The 22,939-nt window shown below is 46.4% G+C and overlaps 1 protein-coding gene across 1 annotated transcript in view; it reads right to left on the minus strand.

Annotated features, from left to right (window-relative positions):
• LOC143296339 (FHF complex subunit HOOK interacting protein 2A-like) overlaps window positions 1-22,939 on the minus strand; it is a 48,552-nt gene that overhangs the window by 25,048 nt on the left and 565 nt on the right. Inside the window, exons 2-11 of the mRNA XM_076608217.1 lie at window positions 21,820-21,898; window positions 20,817-20,989; window positions 19,524-19,628; window positions 18,816-18,938; window positions 16,256-16,390; window positions 14,542-14,735; window positions 11,371-11,556; window positions 9,116-9,195; window positions 7,254-7,363; window positions 109-397 (exon numbers count right to left, since the gene is read on the minus strand). Of these exons, the coding sequence (XP_076464332.1) occupies window positions 109-397; window positions 7,254-7,363; window positions 9,116-9,195; window positions 11,371-11,556; window positions 14,542-14,735; window positions 16,256-16,390; window positions 18,816-18,938; window positions 19,524-19,628; window positions 20,817-20,989; window positions 21,820-21,898 (1,474 nt within the window). The remainder of the gene's footprint in view (window positions 1-108; window positions 398-7,253; window positions 7,364-9,115; window positions 9,196-11,370; window positions 11,557-14,541; window positions 14,736-16,255; window positions 16,391-18,815; window positions 18,939-19,523; window positions 19,629-20,816; window positions 20,990-21,819; window positions 21,899-22,939) is intronic.

Below are 22,939 nucleotides of genomic sequence, written 5' to 3' on the forward strand. Positions count from 1 at the left end.
CCACCCACATCCACACAAACAAAAGCCACCAAATATATATATTTTTTTTAATAACTGCTTCACTGAAGTCGTGCTTCATGCAGACAGACAGACAGACAGACAGCTCACCTGTCAAATCACTGAGGGATCCTATGGACACCACAGGAGAGACAGAACAGCTGCTGGTCGACGACTGTGAATCCTGTGGTGTTGGCCCCGCCCCCTCACCACCCTGCTCACTCTCTGAATTACCCACTGTGCCCTCTGCTGTGCAAGCTGGGTTTGAACCAGACTTTGAGTCTTCCCGAGACTGGAAATAGTCCCGCCCGAGTAAATTGCGAAGTACCAAGCTGTGGAGAACGTGCTCGTCTTCTTTCTGCAGGAGAGTGTCGAACAATCGTAGAGTCACCAAACACACCTGTGGACAAAGAGCGCCATGAAAATAAAACCACTGACACCTGAAACACACTTTTGTAAACCCTTTCACAAACACGCTAAACCTATCACTCATTCACCCTCTCACACCCCCACACTCCTCACCACCGTCCCACACCCACGACGATCAAAGGAGTTAACTCTCCTCACCTCGCAGACAACTTTCCTGCAATGCTGGACGAAAGCAACAGAGTGTGTTATTCGGACACACAGCACACATGACACAGCACAGCACAGCACCCATGTGTTCTGTGATGTACACTGTACACCACCAGCACTGCCACAGACCCATGTGTTCTGTGATGTACACTGTACACCACCAGCACTGCCACACACCCATGTGTTCTGTGATGTACACTGTACACCACCAGCACTGCCACAGACCCAAGGAGTGGGAAGAAACAAGTTCTTCAGGAAAAGATGATGATGATGATGATGATGATGGTGACTTTGAACAGCAGGAGGGACAGCAGCTACAACTGCAACACTGAAAGATGACCCAGAAGAAAAACATGTAACAAACGAATCTGCTACAATTTGTGTGTGTGTGTGTGTGTGAAATAGCCCACCAAAGAAACCACATTCACAGTTGATCAACACCATGTGAAGAATGCTTTTCAAACTCACCATGGTTACACTTACTTCTGCAGTAAAACAACAACCACCAATCATGGTACACTGTTCAACAGCAAAAACTTTTACTGGTAATACAGTCAAAATGTTCCTTTCTTCACAACATTCTTTCCCTGGGTTATAACAACTTCTTATCGATGCTATTGATGGCCCTTGTGGTCAGCTGAGCCAAAACCAACTAATAAGACACACCATGGATACCTGTATCTCACCATGGATACCTGTATCTCTCCACAGATACCTGTATCTCACCATGGATACAGATACCTGTATCTCACCACAGATACCTGTATCTCACCACGGATACCTGCATTTCAACATGGATACCTGTATCTCACCACAGATACCTGTATCTCACCATGGATACCTGTATCTCACCACAGATACCTGTATCTCACCATGGATACCTGTGTCTCTTCAAGGAGATCTGTATCTCACCACGGATACCTGTATCTCTCCACAGATACCTGTATCTCACTGTGGATACAGATACCTGTTTCTCATCACAGATACCTGTATCTCACCACGGATACCTGCATCTCAACATGGATACCTGCATCACGCCACAGATACCTGTATCCCACCACAGATACCTGTATCTCACCATGGATACCTGTATCTCACCACAGATACCTCTATCTCACCATGGATACCTGTATCTCACCATGGATACCTGTATCTCTCCGAGATCTGTATCTCGCCACAGATACCTGTAACTCACCACGGATACCTGCATCTCAACATGGATACCTGTATCTCACCACGGATACCTGTATCTCACCATGAATACCCTCCCCTCCCCTTCCCTCCCCTCCCAGTAAGTCCAGATGAAAACAGACGGGTGTCATTAAATGCTGTTCTGTCAGTCTGCACTACGTCCATTCAATCCTTCACCCTTGAACTCCCCGAGAAGTCCCATCAAACTGCACAACGTCACACACAACAGAGAACCAACCTGACGCCCCACAACCCACAGCACTCACTGCCCGCGCCATGACACACTTCTGGCAAACTTCCACACAAACTCGGGACATCCATTCACCCAAAATCGTTAAACATCCATCATCTTCCGCGTGCCTGACCTCTTCAAGTGTCACAAACGGCACCACGCCTGGCGAGCATGCCGGCTGACAGGTTTCTAATCACATTACACCACAGCAGTGGTTCTCATCCACAGTGGGCACGGCGAGGAACACGCCAGAGTTACCCTTTCCCCTCCCACTTCATTTCCTGAGACACCGCCTTCGCTTCCACCAGCCGGCAGACATGGGCCCTCAGTCATGTAGCCGTATTGATTTTCAATCAGAGGGTGGGTCTGAAGTCACTCTCCATGCTCTCCCCCCTCTTCAGTACAGTCCCCCTTCCCAGGCCTGTATCTGTCAGAGTAGCAGGTCACTCTCAATGTCCCCCCCGCCCCCCACCCTCTTCACCCTCTGCAATACAGTCCCCTTCCCAGGCCTGTATCTGTCAGAGTTGCAGGTCACTCTCCATGCTCCCCCCCCCCCAACCCCTCCCCCCGTCCCCCTCTTCACCCTCTGCAATACAGTCCCCTTCCCAGGCCTGTGTCTGTGCTGAGTGACAGGGTGTGCAGTGTGGAGGGCCTGTCAGTCCGAGGCCTTCAGGCAGAAGCAGCACTCTGCCTTTGGCACGGACCTCCGTGTGGCAGCAGGGAGCACCATCTATCACAGCTGTCCAGCTATCTCTTCTTTCAGACACTGGTTCCTCAGTCCCCACCCTGTCTGTCCACCCTGTCTCCCTGTCTGTCCACCCTGTCTCCTGTCTGTCCACCCTGTGTCCTGTCTGTCCACCCTGTCTGTCCACCCTGTCTCCCTGTCTGTCCACCCTGTGTCCTGTCTGTCCACACTGTCACACCCTGTCTCCCTGTCTGTCCACCCTGTCTGTCCACCTGTCTGTCTGTCCACCCTGTCTCCCTGTCTGTCCACCCTGTGTCCTGTCTGTCCACACTGTCACACCCTGTCTCCCTGTCTGTCCACCCTGTCTGTTCACCCTGTCTGTCTGTCCACCCTGTCTCCCTGTCTGTCCACCCTGTCTCCCTATCTGTCCACCCTGTCTCCTGTCTGTCTGTCCACCCTGTCTGTTCACCCTGTCTGTCCACCCTGTCTCCCTGTCTGTCCACCCTGTTTGTCCACCCTGTTTCTCTGTCTGTGTACCCTGTCTGTCCACCCTGTCTCCCTGTCTGTCCACCCTGTCTGTCTGTCCACCCTGTTTCTCTGTCTGTCCACCCTGTCTGTCCACCCTGTCTCCCTGTCTGTCCACCCTGTCTGTCCACCCTGTCTCCCTGTCTGTCCACCCTGTCTGTCCACCCTGTCTCCCTGTCTGTCCACCCTGTCTCCCTGTCTGTCCACCCTGTCTGTCCACCCTGTCTCCCTGTCTGTCCACCCTGTCTGTCTGTTTGTCCACCCTCTCTGTCCACCCTGTCTCTCTGTCTGTGTACCCTGTCTGTCCACCCTGTCTCTGTCTGTCCACCCTGTCTGTCCACCCTGTCTCCTGTCTGTCCACCCTGTCTCCTGTCTGTCCACCCTGTCTGTCCACCCTGTCTCCTGTCTGTCCACCCTGTCTCTCTCTGTCCACCCTGTCTGTCCACCCTGTCTCCTGTCTGTCCACCCTGTCTCCCTGTCTGTCCACCCTGTCTCCTGTCTGTCCACCCTGTCTGTCCACCCTGTCTCCTGTCTGTCCACCCTGTCTCCCTGTCTGTCCACCCTGTCTCCCTGTCTGTCCACCCTGTCTGTCCACCCTGTCTCCCTGTCTGTCCACCCTGTCTCCCTGTCTGTCCACCCTGTCTGTCCACCCTGTCTCCCTGTCTGTCCACCCTGTCTCCCTGTCTGTCCACCCTGTCTCCCTGTCTGTCCACCCTGTCTGTCCACCCTGTCTCCCTGTCTGTCCACCCTGTCTCCCTGTCTGTCCACCCTGTCTGTCCACCCTGTCTCCTGTCTGTCCACCCTGTCTCCCTGTCTGTCCACCCTGTCTGTCCACCCTGTCTCCCTGTCTGTCCACCCTGTCTGTCCACCCTGTCTCCCTGTCTGTCCACCCTGTCTGTCTGTTTGTCCACCCTGTCTGTCCACCCTGTCTGTCTGTCCACCCTGTCTCTGTCTGTCCACCCTGTCTGTCCACCCTGTCTCCTGTCTGTCCACCCTGTCTCCTGTCTGTCCACCATGTCTCTGTCTGTCCACCCTGTCTGTCCACCCTGTCTCCTGTCTGTCCACCCTGTCTCCTGTCTGTCCACCCTGTCTCCTGTCTGTCCACCCTGTCTCCTGTCTGTCCACCCTGTCTCCTGTCTGTCCACCCTGTCTCCTGTCTGTCCACCCTGTCTGTCCACACTGTCTCCTGTCTGTCCACCCTGTCTGTCCACACTGTCTCCTGTCTGTCCACCCTGTCTCCTGTCTGTCTGTCCACCTTGTCTCATGTCTGTCTGTCCACCCTGTCTCCTGTCTGTCCACACTGTCTCCTGTCTGTCCACCCTGTCTCCTGTCTGTCCACCCTGTCTGTCCACACTGTCTCCTGTCTGTCCACCCTGTCTCCTGTCTGTCCACCCTGTCTCCTGTCTGTCTGTCCACCCTGTCTCCTGTCTGTCCACACTGTCTGTCCACCCTGTCTCCCGTCTGTCCACCCTGTCTGTCCACCCTGTCTCCTGTCTGTCCACCCTGTCTCCTGTCTGTCCACCCTCCTGTCTCCTGTCTGTCCACCCTGTCTCCTGTCTGTCCACCCTCCTGTCTCCTGTCTGTCCACCCTGTCTCCTGTCTGTCCACCCTGTCTCCTGTCTGTCCACCCTGTCTGTCCACCCTGTCTCCTGTCTGTCCACCCTGTCTCCTGTCTGTCCACCCTCCTGTCTCCTGTCTGTCCACCCTGTCTCCTGTCTGTCCACCCTGTCTCCTGTCTGTCCACCCTCCTGTCTCCTGTCTGTCCACCCTCCTGTCTCCTGTCTGTCCACCCTGTCTCCTGTCTGTCCACCCTGTCTCCTGTCTGTCCACCCTGTCTGTCCACCCTGTCTGTCCACCCTGTCTCTCTGTCTGTCCACCCTGTCTCCCTGTCTGTCCACCCTGTCTGTCCACCCTGTCTCCTGTCTGTCCACCCTGTCTGTCCACCCTCTCTCCCTGTCTGTCCACCCTGTCTCCCTGTCTGTCCACCCTGTCTCCCTGTCTGTCCACCCTGTCTGTCCACCCTGTCTGTCCACCCTCTCTCCCTGTCTGTCCACCCTGTCTGTCCACTGTCCACCCTGTCTCCTGTCTGTCCACCCTGTGTCCCTGTCTGTCCACCCTGTCTGTCCACCCTGTTTCCCTGTCTGTCCACCCTGTCCACCCTCTCTCCCTGTCTGTCCACCCTGTTTCCCTGTCTGTCCACCCTGTCTGTCCACCCTATCTTTTCACCATGTCGTGGATGTGCTCACTGCTCCCTGAGCCCTTCCTGTTAGTGCACTGTCATTATAACTAGGATTTGTCGAAACAGTTCTTTATTATTATTATTATTATTACCGTAAAGTTCGGTCTATTGAGCTCACTGGTATATAAGCCGCACCCACTAAATTTAGGAAAAAATTAAACTTTATACATACATAAGCCGCACCGGTTTATAAGCTGCACTTATTTCCGGTACCGGAACATATACTGATACTACAGTAAAGCTGTTGATACTGTAGGTTATGAAATAAACACAAGCGGAAACAACAAAAAGAAAAGCAAGCGAAAATACTGCTGGTGCCACAAAAAAATAATAAATAAACACAACGAAAATAAGATCCATAATTTAGGGATAGTCATATTTATTCAACGTCATCCTGCTCACTGAATCCACCAAAATCTTCGTCTTTAGTGTCCAAGTTGAAGAGAACCAGCACAGCTTCCTCCGCCATCTTGTCACTGACTTCAACCTTGCTTTCACTTCATGAACATGAAGGTGGAGGTCGCTGCTGGTTCGTTGCTTGCACTGTCGTCTGCTAGGTCGATCACCTTCAATTTGAAGGCTGCATCATAGGCATAACGTCGCATTTTCGGCATGATGAGGGTGTATGCTTGTGCAAAGTAGAACTGAATGCTGATCTGAAGGCTTTAATGTGTGCAGATTTGATTTATAAAACACAAACAGTTAGCACACTATCCTGAAGCTCATCCAAAAATTCATGGACAGAAATCATGATTTTGGTGAGTTGAAGGGCAGCTTAGAATAGATGAGAACCTGACACTCCCAGGATCGTTGAAATCCGCAAATAAGCCGCATCATTGTATAAGCTGCAGAGGTTGATGCTGGGGTAAAAAGTCGCGGCTTATAGACCGAACTTTATGGTACTATTATTGTTCCTTATAGTCCAGCCAACCGCATGGGGCCATATCAGGAATGTCAAACCATACAAATGCTGAACCGCATCAACACAAAACTGTCACATCTACGAAAAAAAAACAACCACTAATACAAACCCACAAAACACAGTTCATGGCACAGTATCCCAACCATTTAGCTCCTTACGGCAAATAAGACTAGGCCGTGCTGAGGAAGCCAGCCGTTACGCTTAATTCATCATCCCCAGATTACAAAAAAATCGTAAAAAAGGGAAAAAGAATACTTCAGAGCCAAACCAAAAATACATAAAAAAAGGCCACAAAGGCAAACAGCACTGAACAATGAGCAGCTAGTGCCCATCCCAGTGTTTACATCTCACTACCTAATCGCCAGAGCAAAACAGTACAGATAGTACATCACAGACTGCGGAAAAGAGAAAAAAACATGTGAAGGATAGTACATCACAGACTGCAGAAAAGAGAAAAAAACGTGTGAAGTCTTGCTTGAAAAAAGAAAGTGGAATGGACTGCAAAGGCAGAAAAAGGAGACAACAGTGAAGATAGAAAAAAGGGCAGAAACAACGAGAGCGATAGAAAAGAGGAAATTTCTAGCACAAAATTTCCAGAAAGCGGAGATGCTGTTTACACTGAAAGACCTCTGGCGTCCCCAGGGTTTTTTGTGTTTTTTTTTTATCTAACCTGAAGTCAAATCTGGTGTCAAAAGACAAAGTATTTCCAGAGCAAATGACAACATTGACGTTCACAACAAACAAACCCATCCCACTCTCCCCTCCCCTACACACACACACACACTAAGACAGACACACAGACAAGTGAAACAAGGTTACAACCCTGACTTACCTTGGTTCAGACACGTGAGCAAAACATGACAAAAGGCAGGACAGGGGCACGTACCTCCTCTGACAAGTGGTTGCAGCGTTCCAGCAAACGGTATTTCAGTTTTGGTTCACACTGCTCTGCCGTCTCCGGTGTACGATCAGATCCCACGATGAAATGACAGAATTCTAAAACAAAAATAAACAAAAATGTGTTTATACTCTATCAACAGAACCAGAGATTCCAAGTGGTTTATTCATGCACAGGCCTAGGCCCCTTATGAAGGGTATGTGAACATTATTCTTTTTTTTTTTTTTAAATCACATAAAATGCATGTCAAATATAAATTAATAGTCAAACAAAAATATAAGTAAAAAAGTGCTATGGTTCAATATGTTGGACAATAAAATGTTCTCAAAAAGTAACAATCTCTCTAAACTTGAAAATTTTATATAAAATAGAGATTCACAGAACATTTTCAAACAATTTCAAAGGAGGTTGATGACATAAATAAAATCAATGTGTGTTGTCAATGACATTCAGGCAGAACAAATTCTTCTCTCCCTTCCTGACCAGACACAGTACCTCAAGGATACCACCGCTGGTTTGCTGGACATTCAGTCCTATGTCAAAGGCACTTCCGCAGACCTGGGCTGGGTTGCAGGAGGCCATTTTTGCAGCACTAAGTTTGCTCCAAGATAAGAATGCTCCAAACTATACGGAATTTACCATGGACTTCTTAACGATAAGCAAACTTACCACTGCTCAGTTCACTCGTGTAACCCAGCCAGCTGTGGGAACAGTGTGAAGCAGTGCAGAGACCGCCCTGCCCTCACCTTTCAACACAGCCCTGGAGCACACTGCCCTCACCTTTCAACACAGCCCTGGAGCACACTGCCCTCACCTTTCAACACAGCCCTGGAGCACACTGCCCTCACCTTTCAACAGAACCCTGGAGCACACTGCCCTCACCTTTCAACAGAACCCTGGAGCACACTGCCCTCACCTTTCAACAGAGCCCTGGAGCACACTGCCCTCACCTTTCAACAGAGCCCTGGAGCACACTGTCCTCACCTTTCAACACAGCCCTGGAGCACACTGCCCTCACCTTTCAACAGAGCCCTGGAGCACACTGCCCTCACCTTTCAACAGAACCCTGGAGCACACTGCCCTCACCTTTCAACACAGCCCTGGAGCACACTGCCCTCACCTTTCAACACAGCCCTGGAGCACACTGCCCTCACCTTTCAACACAGCCCTGGAGCACACTGCCCTCACCTTTCAACACAGCCCTGGAGCACACTGCCCTCACCTTTCAACACAGCCCTGGAGCACACTGCCCTCACCTTTCAACACAGCCCTGGAGCACACTGCCCTCACCTTTCAACACAGCCCTGGAGCACACTGTCCTCACCTTTCAACACAGCCCTGGAGCACACTGTCCTCACCTTTCAACACAGCCCTGGAGCACACTGCCCTCACCTTTCAACAGAGCCCTGGAGCACACTGCCCTCACCTTTCAACAGAACCCTGGAGCACACTGCCCTCACCTTTCAACACAGCCCTGGAGCACACTGCCCTCACCTTTCAACACAGCCCTGGAGCACACTGCCCTCACCTTTCAACAGAACCCTGGAGCACACTGCCCTCACCTTTCAACAGAACCCTGGAGCACACTGCCCTCACCTTTCAACAGAACCCTGGAGCACACTGCCCTCACCTTTCAACAGAACCCTGGAGCACACTGCCCTCACCTTTCAACACAGCCCTGGAGCACACTGCCCTCACCTTTCAACACAGCCCTGGAGCACACTGCCCTCACCTTTCAACACAGCCCTGGAGCACACTGCCCTCACCTTTCAACAGAACCCTGGAGCACACTGCCCTCACCTTTCAACACAGCCCTGGAGCTCACCTTTCAACACAGCCCTGGAGCTCACCTTTCAACAGAGCCCTGGAGCACACAGTACGCAGACACCTGGTGAGGTAGGCAGTGGACAGGATGATGCCCGACTCTGACCTGAAGCACACAACACCTTTCTCCTCACTTTCACTTCCACACAGCTGTCATAGCATGCACACTGACCCCTTCAGGTCACATCACATGCTTTTTTTTTTTAATCAATAACATGGATATAGACAGATATATAGATAGATCAGTAGGTTCTGAACAAAAAGATACTGAAGCACTACATATGTACTGACTCAGTATTGAAGCCCTACATATGTACTGACTCAGTATTGAAGCCCTACATATGTACTGACTCAGTATTGAAGCCCTACATATGTACTGACTCAGTATTGAAGCCCTACATATGTACTGACTCAGTATTGAAGCCCTACATATGTACTGACTCAGTACTGAAGCCCTACATATGTACTGACTCAGTATTGAAGCCCTACATATGTACTGACTCAGTAATGAAGCCCTACATATGTACTGACTCAGTTTGCTTGTCAGGCCTTGAGAGCCTACCAAAGTCTTTGGGAAAAAAAAGAAAAAAAAAGGTGGTCGGGGGGTGGGGGGGGGGGGGGGGGGAGGCAGGGGGCTTGGGACAAATTCTCTGTCGTAACATCATCTTCAACATTCCCCACATGTAAAAAAAAAATATATATATAAATTAAAAAAAATATATATATTCATCCATTTGGGAAGAAAGGTACTAAAATAACAATCAAAAGCAATAATTTTGTATAAAAAAAAAAGTAATACCATGATCAATCTACCCAAATGATATCTTTTCCATGCATCTATTCACAATGCCAACTTCAGAAATGAAAAATGGTTCAGGGGAGCTAATCTTATCTAAAAAAAATCATCTTTGCTTCTCTCAAGGACATGTTAGCCTCCCCTGGCTGATCTCTCTCTCTCTCTCTCTCTCTCCAGGAATCCCAGTGGACAAAATGGAAATAAAGAGGAGGAGGTCTGCCAAGCTCAGCAACATTTCTTCAGGGCAACGCCTATTCCATTTCATCTGTGGCCAAAAAATTACATGAAGATTCACGGAACAATATTTGTAAAAGACTGACACGGAATGGCTCTGAGTACACATGATTCATGGGGAAAGATCTGGAGACAAATCTTGAAAGATAAATATAACAGCTACAGAAAAAGCCCCCTACCCTCCCCACCCCCACAAAAAAAGAAAAAGAAAAAAGAACAAAAACAAAAACAAAAAAGAAGAAGAACTACTGAATCACTGTATGACATCTAGACAAACTCAGCTCCCACAAACCTTCCCTGTTCTCTTAGTAGGTGGTGTCCTAAGTAGGTTAAATCAGAACAGGCACCACTGAACACCACCGAAGTGACTCAGCAGCAGTGCAGGGTCTCCGCTGGTGTGTGGCCTCCTGGCGACTTAACACTGATGGTTCCCTCAGGGCTGCCGACACTGGAACTGTGACGGACGAATCCGAGTGTGGCCGTGTATGGGGGAATCTAAATGTGCGGCGTGGAAGTAATGCCACTGAAACGGTGCAGATGATGGGGCAGCAAAAAAAAACAAACAAAAAAAACCTTCCCTGTTCTCCTGTCATCGTGTGGTATTTTGGAATATAGCATATGGATCAGCTTCAAGGTTTTTCCTTTTTGTTTCTTTCTAATGGGTATACAAAATACATTTTTTTAAAAATAAATATAACTATATATCAGCTTAACCCCAATACTCAAACAATTAATATAATAACCTGTGTGATATGTTCCACTTTTTCTAAGCTCAGACATTTGATCTTCCTCTTTTAATAATGTAAGAAAAATGCACTGTTACATCTTGTTTTCTAAATGACCTGGCGTATCAACATGTGCACGTTCTTCACGATCAGGGAAAGTAAGCACATTACAATCCTTATCATCAGCAAAACCCAAACAAATGAATGATGACAGGAATGAATAAATGATGTTTGTCCTTTGGATTTGATGATGACCATGGCTTCAAGAATCACATGGCAGATCGGTGACTGTGGATCCGGAGGTGACTGATGAGGCCAATCCGGGCCCTGAAGGCTCGTCCACATGTGGGACACAAGTGAGTGGGTGCTGTCGTGGCAGTGGATGCTGCTCGGGCCTTGCCCATGTCATGAATAAAGAAAGAAATAACCATAACACTGATATCAACAACAACAAGAAAAATACATTATGGGGGAGAGGCTTCAGCTTGGAGTTACTGAGGATGAAGAAACAAAACTGAGACATTACGTTTGCAAGAGAGCGGGTTCCAGTCGGCTGACCAGCAGCTGCTGTGAGACGTGTCTGGAGAGGGCGGTGGCCACGATGGGGTTGGCAGCCTCCGTCACCCGGTCAATGTAGTCCAGCCACGACACCATCGCCCCCACACGCCGCCTCCCCGCCTGGTCCTCCTCCCTCTCCCCCACCGTGTCAAACCTGTGTCACACACAGTCATCCCCACTGTGTCAAACCTGTGTCACACACAGTCATCCCCACTGTGTCAAACCTGTGTCACACACAGTCATCCCCACTGTGTCAAACCTGTGTCACACACAGTCATCCCCACCGTGTCAAACCTGTGTCACACACAGTCATCCCCACTGTGTCAAACCTGTGTCACACAGTCATCCCCATTGTGTCAAACCTGTGTCACACAGTCATCCCCATTGTGTCAAACCTGTGTCACACAGTCATCCCCACTGTGTCAAACCTGTGTCACACAGTCATCCCACACTGTGTCAAACCTGTGTCACACACAGTCATCCCACACTGTGTCAAACCTGTGTCACACACTGTCATTCCACACTGTGTCAAACCTGTGTCACACACAGTCATTCCACACTGTGTCAAACCTGTGTCACACAGTCATTCCCCACTGTGTCAAACCTGTGTCACACACAGTCATTCCACACTGTGTCAAACCTGTGTCACACAGTCATTCCCCACTGTGTCAAACCTGTGTCACACACAGTCATTCCACACTGTGTCAAACCTGTGTCACACAGTCATCCCACACTGTGTCAAACCTGTGTCACACAGTCATTCCCCACTGTGTCAAACCTGTGTCACACACAGTCATCCCACACTGTGTCAAACCTGTGTCACACAGTCATCCCACACTGTGTCAAACCTGTGTCACACACAGTGATTCCCCACTGTGTCAAACCTGTGTCACACACAGTGATTCCCCACTGTGTCAAACCTGTGTCACACAGTCATTCCCCACTGTGTCAAACCTGTGTCACACACAGTCATCCCCACTGTGTCAAACCTGTGTCACACAGTCATCCCCATTGTGTCAAACCTGTGTCACACACAGTCATTCCCCATTGTGTCAAACCTGTGTCACACACAGTCATTCCCCATTGTGTCAAACCTGTGTCACACACAGTCATCCCCATTGTGTCAAACCTGTGTCACACAAAGTCAGGACAGTGAAAAACATTGCATAAAAACTGTATCTATGGCTCAGCGGAGGAAGCTGGGACTCAATCCTGAATACAAATTATGACAAGCATGTTAATTCATATGAACACATTGAATGAATTTGGAAATCAGTTGATGAAAATGAAAAAGTATGTACTTTTGAGTAGTTTTCACATATTCTTAGTTGTTTCAAACATAAAATACACCATTTCAAGTGAAAAATGGGAAATACAACTGGAAACATAGACATAACACAATAAAAGACAATGTGCACTCACCTATGTGCAGAGATGAGAAGCACACACACACACACACACACACACACACACACACACACACACAGAGTATCACCAGCAGAAAACACCAACACCACACACACTGTATGTTGCAAAACTGGAAGGTTTCATTGTTCCTTTCACATATGTCATTGTACATTATTAAATAATGTATTTGTGTCAATTTGATATCGCAAAAAACCCCAAAAAACCACATCCTATTTAGAAACACCAACACCACACACACTGTATGTTGCAAAACTGGAAGGTTTCATGGCTCCTTTCACAAATATCTTTGTACATTATTAAGTGTCTTTGTGTTACTTGTCAACCATTCTCAATGGTCTGGCAATTTCTTCTCCACTGTCACTGTCAGCAATCGCCACTCCAGCAGGCGAATCATCATCTAAAATCATTTGCAATGCCTCCGTGGTGTTGTAAACACCCTTTCGTTTGCTTCCTGAAATGCTGGCCATGCTTCGACTGGAGAAATCTGCTAAATAATTCTGAAATATTCAACAACGTGTGTCGTCTTGCATCTCAAACCTAGAACAGACGTTCCGGAAACACGTGGTGGACATTTCAAACTTGTGAGGTTTCATGAAAAGAAGAACGAGCAAGGTTGGTAACTGTAGTGTACAAGTTGCTGATCGGCGCCTGAAGTGTTCAACTAAGAAGTCGCCTATCAGCGCCTGAACCGTCGAAAGTGTTAAGGCAGAATGAAAGAACGGCAGACATGATCTTTATTGGGCGTGTAAAAATGTCCACATTCAGTGTTCGCAGCACCCCCCACACATACACACACACAGAGAAACAACAAGAAACAATCAAATGCCTGCACAGCAGACAACACACACATACATACACGCACATGCACTCACAGACAATGCCACACACACACACGCACACACGCATGGGCACACACACACACAAACACACAAAGAGACAATGCCACAAACATGATACACAATACTACACACACACACACACATACACACACACAGGCAATGCCACACACATATATACACAATGCTACACACACACACACAACACACACTCACACACACACACACAATGCCACACACATATATACACAATGCTACACACACACACACAACACACACTCACACACACACACACAATGCCACACACATATATACACAATGCTACACACACACACACACAATGCAACTGATTTAGAAACTGAAAAGGGAAACAAAAATGTTCATGCCTTTGGCTAACACTGGAAGCAATATTTTTACTACATTTACTGCAATTTCCTGTAGCATGTTTCAAGTGATTAGGATTCACATTGAAGACCCCTGAAATAATACAGAAGGCTCATCCCTACTTTGCGTCCACAGAGTCAATCAGGGTGAGCGTGACAGTAAAATAATACAGAAAGCTAACAAGGGCTCACCCCCACTTTGTGTCCACAGAGTCAATCAGGGTGGACGTGACAGTAAAATAATACAGAAGGCTACCCAGGGCTCATACCCACTTTGTGTCCACAGAGTCAATCAGGGTGGACGTGACAGTAAAATAATACAGAAGGCTACCCAGGGCTCATACCCACTTTGTGTCCACAGAGTCAATCAGGGTGGACGTGACAGTAAAATAATACAGAAAGCTAACAAGGGCTCACCCCCACTTTGTGTCCACAGAGTCAATCAGGGTGGACGTGACAGTAAAATAATTCAGAAGGCTAACAAGGGCTCACCCCCACTTTGCATCCACAGAGTCAATCAGGGTGGGCGTGACAGCAGCAGGCAACGCGTCGTACAGTGTACCCAGGCGACGGGCTAGGTAGCTACAGAAGTGTGTGTGTTCCACCATGCAGGTAGCAGCGTTAGATTCCGGGAGACTGGCACACAGCATCAGCCCTTCACACGCCTTCACTGCCACCCATGCGTCCTGTGTGATGAAAACAAAAACAATGGCAACTCCATAACTAAGCAAGCTCATCCCAAGCAGATACATATACCCAGATAGCATTTCATATCATTAAACATATTTCTAGCAATATCCCCAAGCCAGGTAATTTTGTTAAAAAGCATTCCAGACACTAAACAACATCATTTCAGCAATCTCCCCATAGGCAGATTTATCAAGAAAGCATTTAAGATACTGCTGCTTTCGACAGAGAAATATTTCTTGATTGAGTTATTTGCACCACTTACTTGCTTATTGGTTTTTTTCTTTCTGCTGTTTGTTTCTTTCTATTCTGTCCTTTTAAAGGACTACAGAGGTACCAGCAGAGGTACCAGAGCACTACAGAGGTACCAGAGGACTACAGAGGTACCAGCACTGCAGAGGTACCAAAGGACTACAGAGGTACAAGAGGACTACAGAGGTACCACAGCACTACAGAGGTATCAGCACTACAGAGGTACAAAAGGACTACAGAGGTACAAGAGGACTACAGAGGTACCACAGCACTACAGAGGTATCAGCACTACAGAGGTACCAAAGGACTACAGAGGTACCAGCACTGCAGAGGTACCAAAGGACTACAGAGGTACCAAAGGACTACAGAGGTACCAGCACTACAGAGGTACCAAAGGACTACAGAGGTACCAAAGGACTACAGAGGTACCAAAGGACTACAGAGGTACCAGCACTACAGAGGTACCAAAGGACTACAGAGGTACCAAAGGACTACAGAGGTACCAGCACTGCAGAGGTACCAAAGGACTACAGAGGTACCAAAGGACTACAGAGGTACCAGCACTGCAGAGGTACCCGCATTACAGAGGTACCCGCACTACAGAGGTACTCGCACTACAGAGGTACCAGCACTACAGAGGTACCCGCACTACAGAGGTACCAGCACTCCAGAGGTACCCGCACTACAGAGGTACCAGCACTACAGAGGTACCCGCACTACAGAGGTACCCGCACTACAGAGGTACCAGCACTACAGAGGTACCCGCACTACAGAGGTACCAGCACTACAGAGGTACCAGCACTACAGAGGTACCCGCACTACAGAGGTACCACAACACTACAGAGGTACCCGCACTACAGAGGTACCCGCACTACAGAGGTACCAGCACTACAGAGGTACCCGCACTACAGAGGTACCAGCACTACAGAGGTACCAGCACTACAGAGGTACCACAACACTACAGAGGTACCAGAGGTACCAGCACTACAGAGGTACCAGCACTACAGAGGTACCAGCACTACAGAGGTACCACAACACTACAGAGGTACCAGCACTACAGAGGTACCACAACACTACAGAGGTACCAGCACTACAGAGGTACCACAACACTACAGAGGTACCAGCACTACAGAGGTACCACAACACTACAGAGGTACCAGCACTACAGAGGTACCAGCACTACAGAGGTACCAAAGGACTACAGAGGTACAAGAGGACTACAGAGGTACCACAGCACTACAGAAGTATCAAAGTACTACAAACTCACTTCACTCTGCGCAAGACACACCAGAGCGTCCACCAATCCAAACTGAAGAGAGACCACTGCAGGTTTAGGAGGGGACACCACCGCCTCCCCACTCTTTGTCTCCCCTTTTTTGTCCTCCCGTCTCTGTTTTGGACTCTGTGACAATCAGACAGTCAGTGAGTAACAGACCACTTTCACTCTGTGGCAATCAGACAGTCAGTCACTAACAGACCACTTTCACTCTGTGACAATCAGACAGTCAGTCACTAACAGACCACTTTCACTCTGTGACAATCAGACAGTCAGTGAGTAACAGACCACTTTCACTCTGTGACAATCAGACAGTCAGTAACAGACCACTTTCACTCTGTGACAATCAGACAGTCAGTGAGTAACAGACCACTTTCACTCTGTGACAATCAGTCAGTCAGTCAGTAACAGACCACTTTCACTCTGTGACAATCAGACAGTCAGTCAGTAACAGACCACTTTCACTCTGTGACAATCAGTCAGTAACAGACCACTTTCACTCTGTGACAATCAGTCAGTCAGTCAGTAACAGACCACTTTCACTCTGTGACAATCAGACAGTCAGTCAGTAACAGACCACTTTCACTCTGTGGCAATCAGACAGTCAGTCACTAACAGACCACTTTCACTCTGTGACAATCAGACAGTCAGTAACAGACCACTTTCACTCTGTGACAATCAGACAGTCAGTCAGTAACAGACCACTTTCACTCTGTGACAATCAGTCAGTAACAGACCACTTTCACTCTGTGACAATCAGTCAGTAACAGACCACTTTCACTCTGTGACAATCAGACAGTCAGTCACTAACAGACCACTTTCACTCTGTGACAATCAGACAGACAGTCAGTAACAGACCACTTTCACTCTGTGACAATCAGTCAGTAACAGACCACTTTCACTCTGTGACAATCAGTCAGTAACAGACCACTTTCACTCTGTGACAATCAGTCAGTAACAGACCACTTTCACTCTGTGACAATCAGTCAGTCAGTCAGTAACAGACCACTTTCACTCTGTGACAATCAGACAGTCAGTGAGTAACAGACCACTTTCACTCTGTGACAATCAGTCAGTAACAGACCACTTTCACTCTGTGACAATCAGTCAGTCAGTCACTAACAGACCACTTTCACTCAGTGACAATCAGACAGTCAGTCAGTAACAGACCACTTTCACTCTGTGACAATCAGACAGTAACAGACCACTTTCACTCTGTGACAATCAGACAATCAGTCAGTAACAGACCACTTTCACTCTGTGACAATCAGACAGTCAGTGAGTAACAGACCACTTTCACTCTGTGACAATCAGTCAGTAACAGACCACTTTCACTCTGTGACAATCAGTCAGTCAGTCACTAACAGACCACTTTCACTCAGTGACAATCAGTCAGTCAGTCACTAACAGACCACTTTCACTCTGTGGCAATCAGACAGTCACTAACAGACCACTTTCACTCAGTGACAATCAGTCAGTCAGTCACTAACAGACCACTTTCACTCTGTGACAATCAGACAGACAGTCAGTAACAGACCACTTTCACTCTGTGACAATCAGACAGTCAGTCAGTAACAGACCACTTTCACTCTGTGACAATCAGACAGTCAGTAACAGACCACTTTCACTCTGTGACAATCAGACAGTCAGTGAGTAACAGACCACTTTCACTCTGTGACAATCAGACAGTCAGTGAGTAACAGACCACTTTCACTCTGTGACAATCAGACAGTCAGTCAGTCAGTGACCACTTTCACTCTGCGGCAATCAGACAGTCAGTCAGTAACAGACCACTTTCACTCTGTGACAATCAGTCAGTCAGTAACAGACCACTTTCACTCTGTGACAATCAGTCAGTCAGTCACTAACAGACCACTTTCACTCTGTGACAATCAGTCAGTCACTAACAGACCACTTTCACTCTGTGACAATCAGTCAGTCAGTCAGTAACAGACCACTTTCACTCTGTGACAATCAGTCAGTCAGTCAGTAACAGACCACTTTCACTCTGTGACAATCAGACAGTCAGTCAGTAACAGACCACTTTCACTCTGTGACAATCAGTCAGTCAGACACTAACAGACCACTTTCACTCTGTGACAATCAGACAGTCAGTCACTAACAGACCACTTTCACTCTGTGACAATCAGACAGTCAGCAACAGACCACTTTTCACTCTGTGACAATCAGACAGTCAGTGACAGACCACTTTCACTCTGTGACAATCAGACAGTCAGTGACAGACCACTTTCACTCTGTGACAATCAGACAGTCAGTGACAGACCACTTTCACTCTGTGACAATCAGACAGTCAGTGACAGACCACTTTCACTCTGTGACAATCAGTCAGTCAGTCAGTAACAGACCACTTTCACTCTGTGACAATCAGACACTACAATCAGACAGTCAGTCACTAACAGACCACTTTCACTCTGTGACAATCAGTCAGTCACTAACAGACCACTTTCACTCTGTGACTGTCAGTCAGTCACTAACAGACCACTTTCACTCTGTGACAATAAGACAGTCACTAACAGACCAGCTGCCGTACCTCCAGGAAGAAGCTGACCAGGTAGGGGTCGGACTTGATCTTGGCGCACACAGTGCACAGGAACTCTATCTCCTCCTTCTCTGTGGGTGCCGCCTTCACTTCCCCACACGCCTTCACTAGCCTCTGGACACACAACACACGCACGGAAGTTAGGCTGATATTTACATCAACAGGTGAAAACGTTTTCGGTAATCACTTATATTCTTTGACTCAGAATGGACACAAGTATCCTTTGATGAAACCTCCAACTAAAACTACCTCAAAATAAAGACAAACTACACAACCATCCTATGATGAAACCTCTAACTGAAACCACCTCAAAATAAAGACACAAACATTCTTTGATGAAACCTCCTACAACCTCAAAATAAAGAAGCAAAGCACACAAATGTCCTTTAATGAAACCTCCCTTAAGACAAAAACTACATTAACATCCTTTGATGAAACCTTCTATTGGAACAACCTCAAAATAAAGACACAAACTACACAAACATCCTTTCACGAGACTCCAACTAAAACAACCTCACATCAAAGGCACAAAGTCCACAAACATCCTAGAATGAAACCTCCTACTGAAACAACCTCAAAAAAGCAAACTCTAATTGTTGTTCTCTCCCTCTCCACATCATTTCTCCAGCTTTCCATCCACATTTCAAAGTGAAATAAGACAGGCGTAAAGAGCAGGCCATGGCATCAGCATCGACCTACCTGCACAGCTCGGTGCACGTTGACATGGGGCAGCAGAGGGTGACGCAGCCGAGACAACAAACGTGTGAAGAAACTGAGCACCACCTGCTTCATGCCTGGTGGTTGCTGCAAAATAAATAAATGAATTACACACACACACACACACACACACACACACACACACACACACACACACGCACACACACACACACACACACACACACAAACACACGCACACACACACACACACACTATCCTGGATTACAATTTGTGAAGGACAGACAAAAGAGTAGGGACAATAAAACGTATCATGCATTCTGTTGCTGTTACTTCAAATGTGTGTGAGTGCAATTCAATATGCTCTGCAAACAAGCATGCTCACCACAGACACAGAAACAGATGTAAAAGAGAAAAAGGAGGAGAGAATTTTAACCATTTAAGATACACATATCACAAAGATCTGCACGAATACACATGAAAACACAAACACTACATATACACTTATTTTCTATAACTATGCAGGATGCTTTCTCCATCTGGAATTGAATCATTTTTTGCATGTGTATAATGAACAAATGCAATGTCCTTAAACTTAAAGAAAACAGAACTAAGAATATTTGCAGTATGTGTCAGAACAATGTTATGGGGACATGATCTCAGTACATCAGTCACTCACAGTGCTATGTTATCTGCACAACTGTTCTCAGTGCAAAACTGTACACTGCACAGCAATGTCTGTATCTTGTCCTTGTAAGTTGGAAACAGTTTACCACGCATACAGGAACGATGTGAAAGTAACAAAGCGTGCTGGTACTTGTGTTAGGATGCGTGCATGTACGTGTGTGTGAGGGTGAGTGGGTATGTGTGTACATGCATGCACATGAACAAATGCATGCATATATGTGAGTATGCACAATGTACAACTCCACAAGTGGATGTGAATGTGTCCGCAGGGGTGTGTGTGTGTGTGTGTGTGTGTGTGTGTGTGTGTGTCTGCGTGTGTGTGTGTGTGTCTGCGTGTGTGTGTGTGTGACTCTGTGTGTGTGTGTGTGTGTGACTCTGTGTGTGTGTGTGACTCTGTGTGTGTGTGTGTGTCTGCGTGTGTGTGTGTGTACATGCTTGCATGCCTTGGCGAGGGGCCTCTGCCGACAGGAGACATTCTCGATCAGAGTTGCCGTGTTCATGGTGATCTAGTATCCCAAGTCCCATCTGTTTGCTTACATATATAAATACAATTTTCCACCTGGAAACTTGACACAAACATTAAACATACGAAGAGAAAGAGGTGGGTGAAAATAGAGAAAGCGGCCGTACGTCAGTGCGCCCCAAGGTGTAGAGCGTGTCCAGCAGTCTGTGCTGCAGCAGGTACTCCAGACAGGGCCCTGTGGTCCCTATCTCTCCTGCCCCACTTTCCTCTCCCTGGAGTATCTCCAACATGCGCTCTATGTGGCCCCCCACTGCCGTCTCCTCAATCCGCTGTCGACCATCTGCACGCCAACATGACTGACAATCAGCTGATGCATGCTTTTAATTTCAGATTTTTTTTTTTTTTTTTTTTTTTTTTTTTATCTTAGTTGAACAATATATGACACTTGAAATTAGCTAAAAGTCACACAGAGAGAGAGTGAGAGAGAGAGACAGACAGACACAGAAGGAGAAAGAAACAGAGCGCTTCCACTGTCTGTTCAGTGTGATATTGGTTTTTGTTCTGTCTACAAGTTTGTGACATTGAAAATCAGGTGGTTACTCATAACTACGTTCAGATGCAGTTCAGGACAAATTCATTTGTAATTATTACCTTCGATTTCCTTGCCCACTAAAGGTGAAAGCTATATATAATTCATATGCAAATTTGGTACATGAAATCACATCCCTCAATGTAATTAATCTGAGTATAGCAGTGTTGTATAATTCTAAGAAGTGTGTGTTCAAAACTAACTGATGTGCTTTAACATTCTCATCTGAGACAGCACACACACACACACACACACACACAAATCACACTCACATGCACACTCACATGCAAACACACACACACACACATGTATACACACAAGACAAAAATAACTTATTAAACTAAAGTAAAATGGATAGAATAAATCAAATTGTTTCTTTCACATTCAGCACTCACTTCTTCAGTCTCTCTTCTAAAAATTCTTTGCTCAATCATTTAAATTTCTTCCAATAATTTATTATATTTACTAACATCCACACCCACTCACACACCTTTCCTCCCAACATTCACCAAAACTTTCCTGTTACTTAAGAAAATCTGTGCTGCTATTTCTAACCAATGTTCATTGCAAACTGATCAAACCTTTATTGTCCACAAAGTAACTTGTCACACACTTCCAGTGATACACAAATTCTTCCTGTGGAGTGAGATTTGGTGCAAACTGAAAAAGAAAAACATAACAATCAATTATGATGTGTTTTAAAACAGTCTTTCTACTTGATAGTAGTTTTGTCCTATGATCCTAACTTCTAAAGTATGATGCAAGTCAAAGGATTCTAAATCTGAACATTTCATAATTTTACATCTTTTTTTTTTAATATCTTGTCTAATAAAGTCTTAAAAAACAAAAGTGTGATTCTTACCTGTTTACTCTCTCTATATACAAACACAGACAATATATTTACTTTTTCAGAAGAAAATAAATTACTGTTAATCAAACATATGCCAACAGTGCCATACTGAAAATGGTCAGTAAAATGGAAAAAGAGAGGAAACTAACCTCCCTATGAAATAACCACTGTGAGTCGAGTTTTGTTCACTATGATATCAGGATACTTATGAATCATTGTACTTCACAAAACTGTTCTTATTCTATTCTATAAAAAAATTTTAAAATAAAAAAAATGTGGGTTTTTTCCTGTGAAAATGAACTAATCTTTCTCATCAGACTCCATCTACTGCAAATGTCATTCTTTAATCACTACATATTTTGTACCATTTGCTGAAAGTCTGCCACTTCAGTACGCTTTGTGAAGCATAATGATTCCTTCATTTTACTGCAAAATGAAAAATGTCTGATGCACATCTGTGCATCATCTGAAATACTGCATGGTACTAGTACAATAAAATGACAAGTCAATAACTTCACTAAGCTTCAACATAAAAATTCTGCTCAAAACCACATTTGATTTTTAATCTGAAACAATCACTGTATCAGTGCTTTCTTTGCACTGCCAGCTAAAACGCACAGTACATTATGAAATGATAAGATTGGTAAGGCTGTTCATCCTCTATATCAGTATATGTTATACTAAAGTACATCTTATCTTGTCTTGATGATCTCTCTTGGTCTGCTCTTACTTCCCATCTAATCTTATAGTCTGTTGACTGTGACCTAGTATGACACTTTTAACTGTGTCAAGGCCAGTGAACATGGCACTAGTGGAAGCCTACAGTATCACTCAGGCAGTACATATCCATT

The sequence above is a fragment of the Babylonia areolata genome, chromosome 2 (assembly GCF_041734735.1).
Source record: "Babylonia areolata isolate BAREFJ2019XMU chromosome 2, ASM4173473v1, whole genome shotgun sequence".
NCBI lineage: Eukaryota > Metazoa > Mollusca > Gastropoda > Neogastropoda > Buccinidae > Babylonia > Babylonia areolata.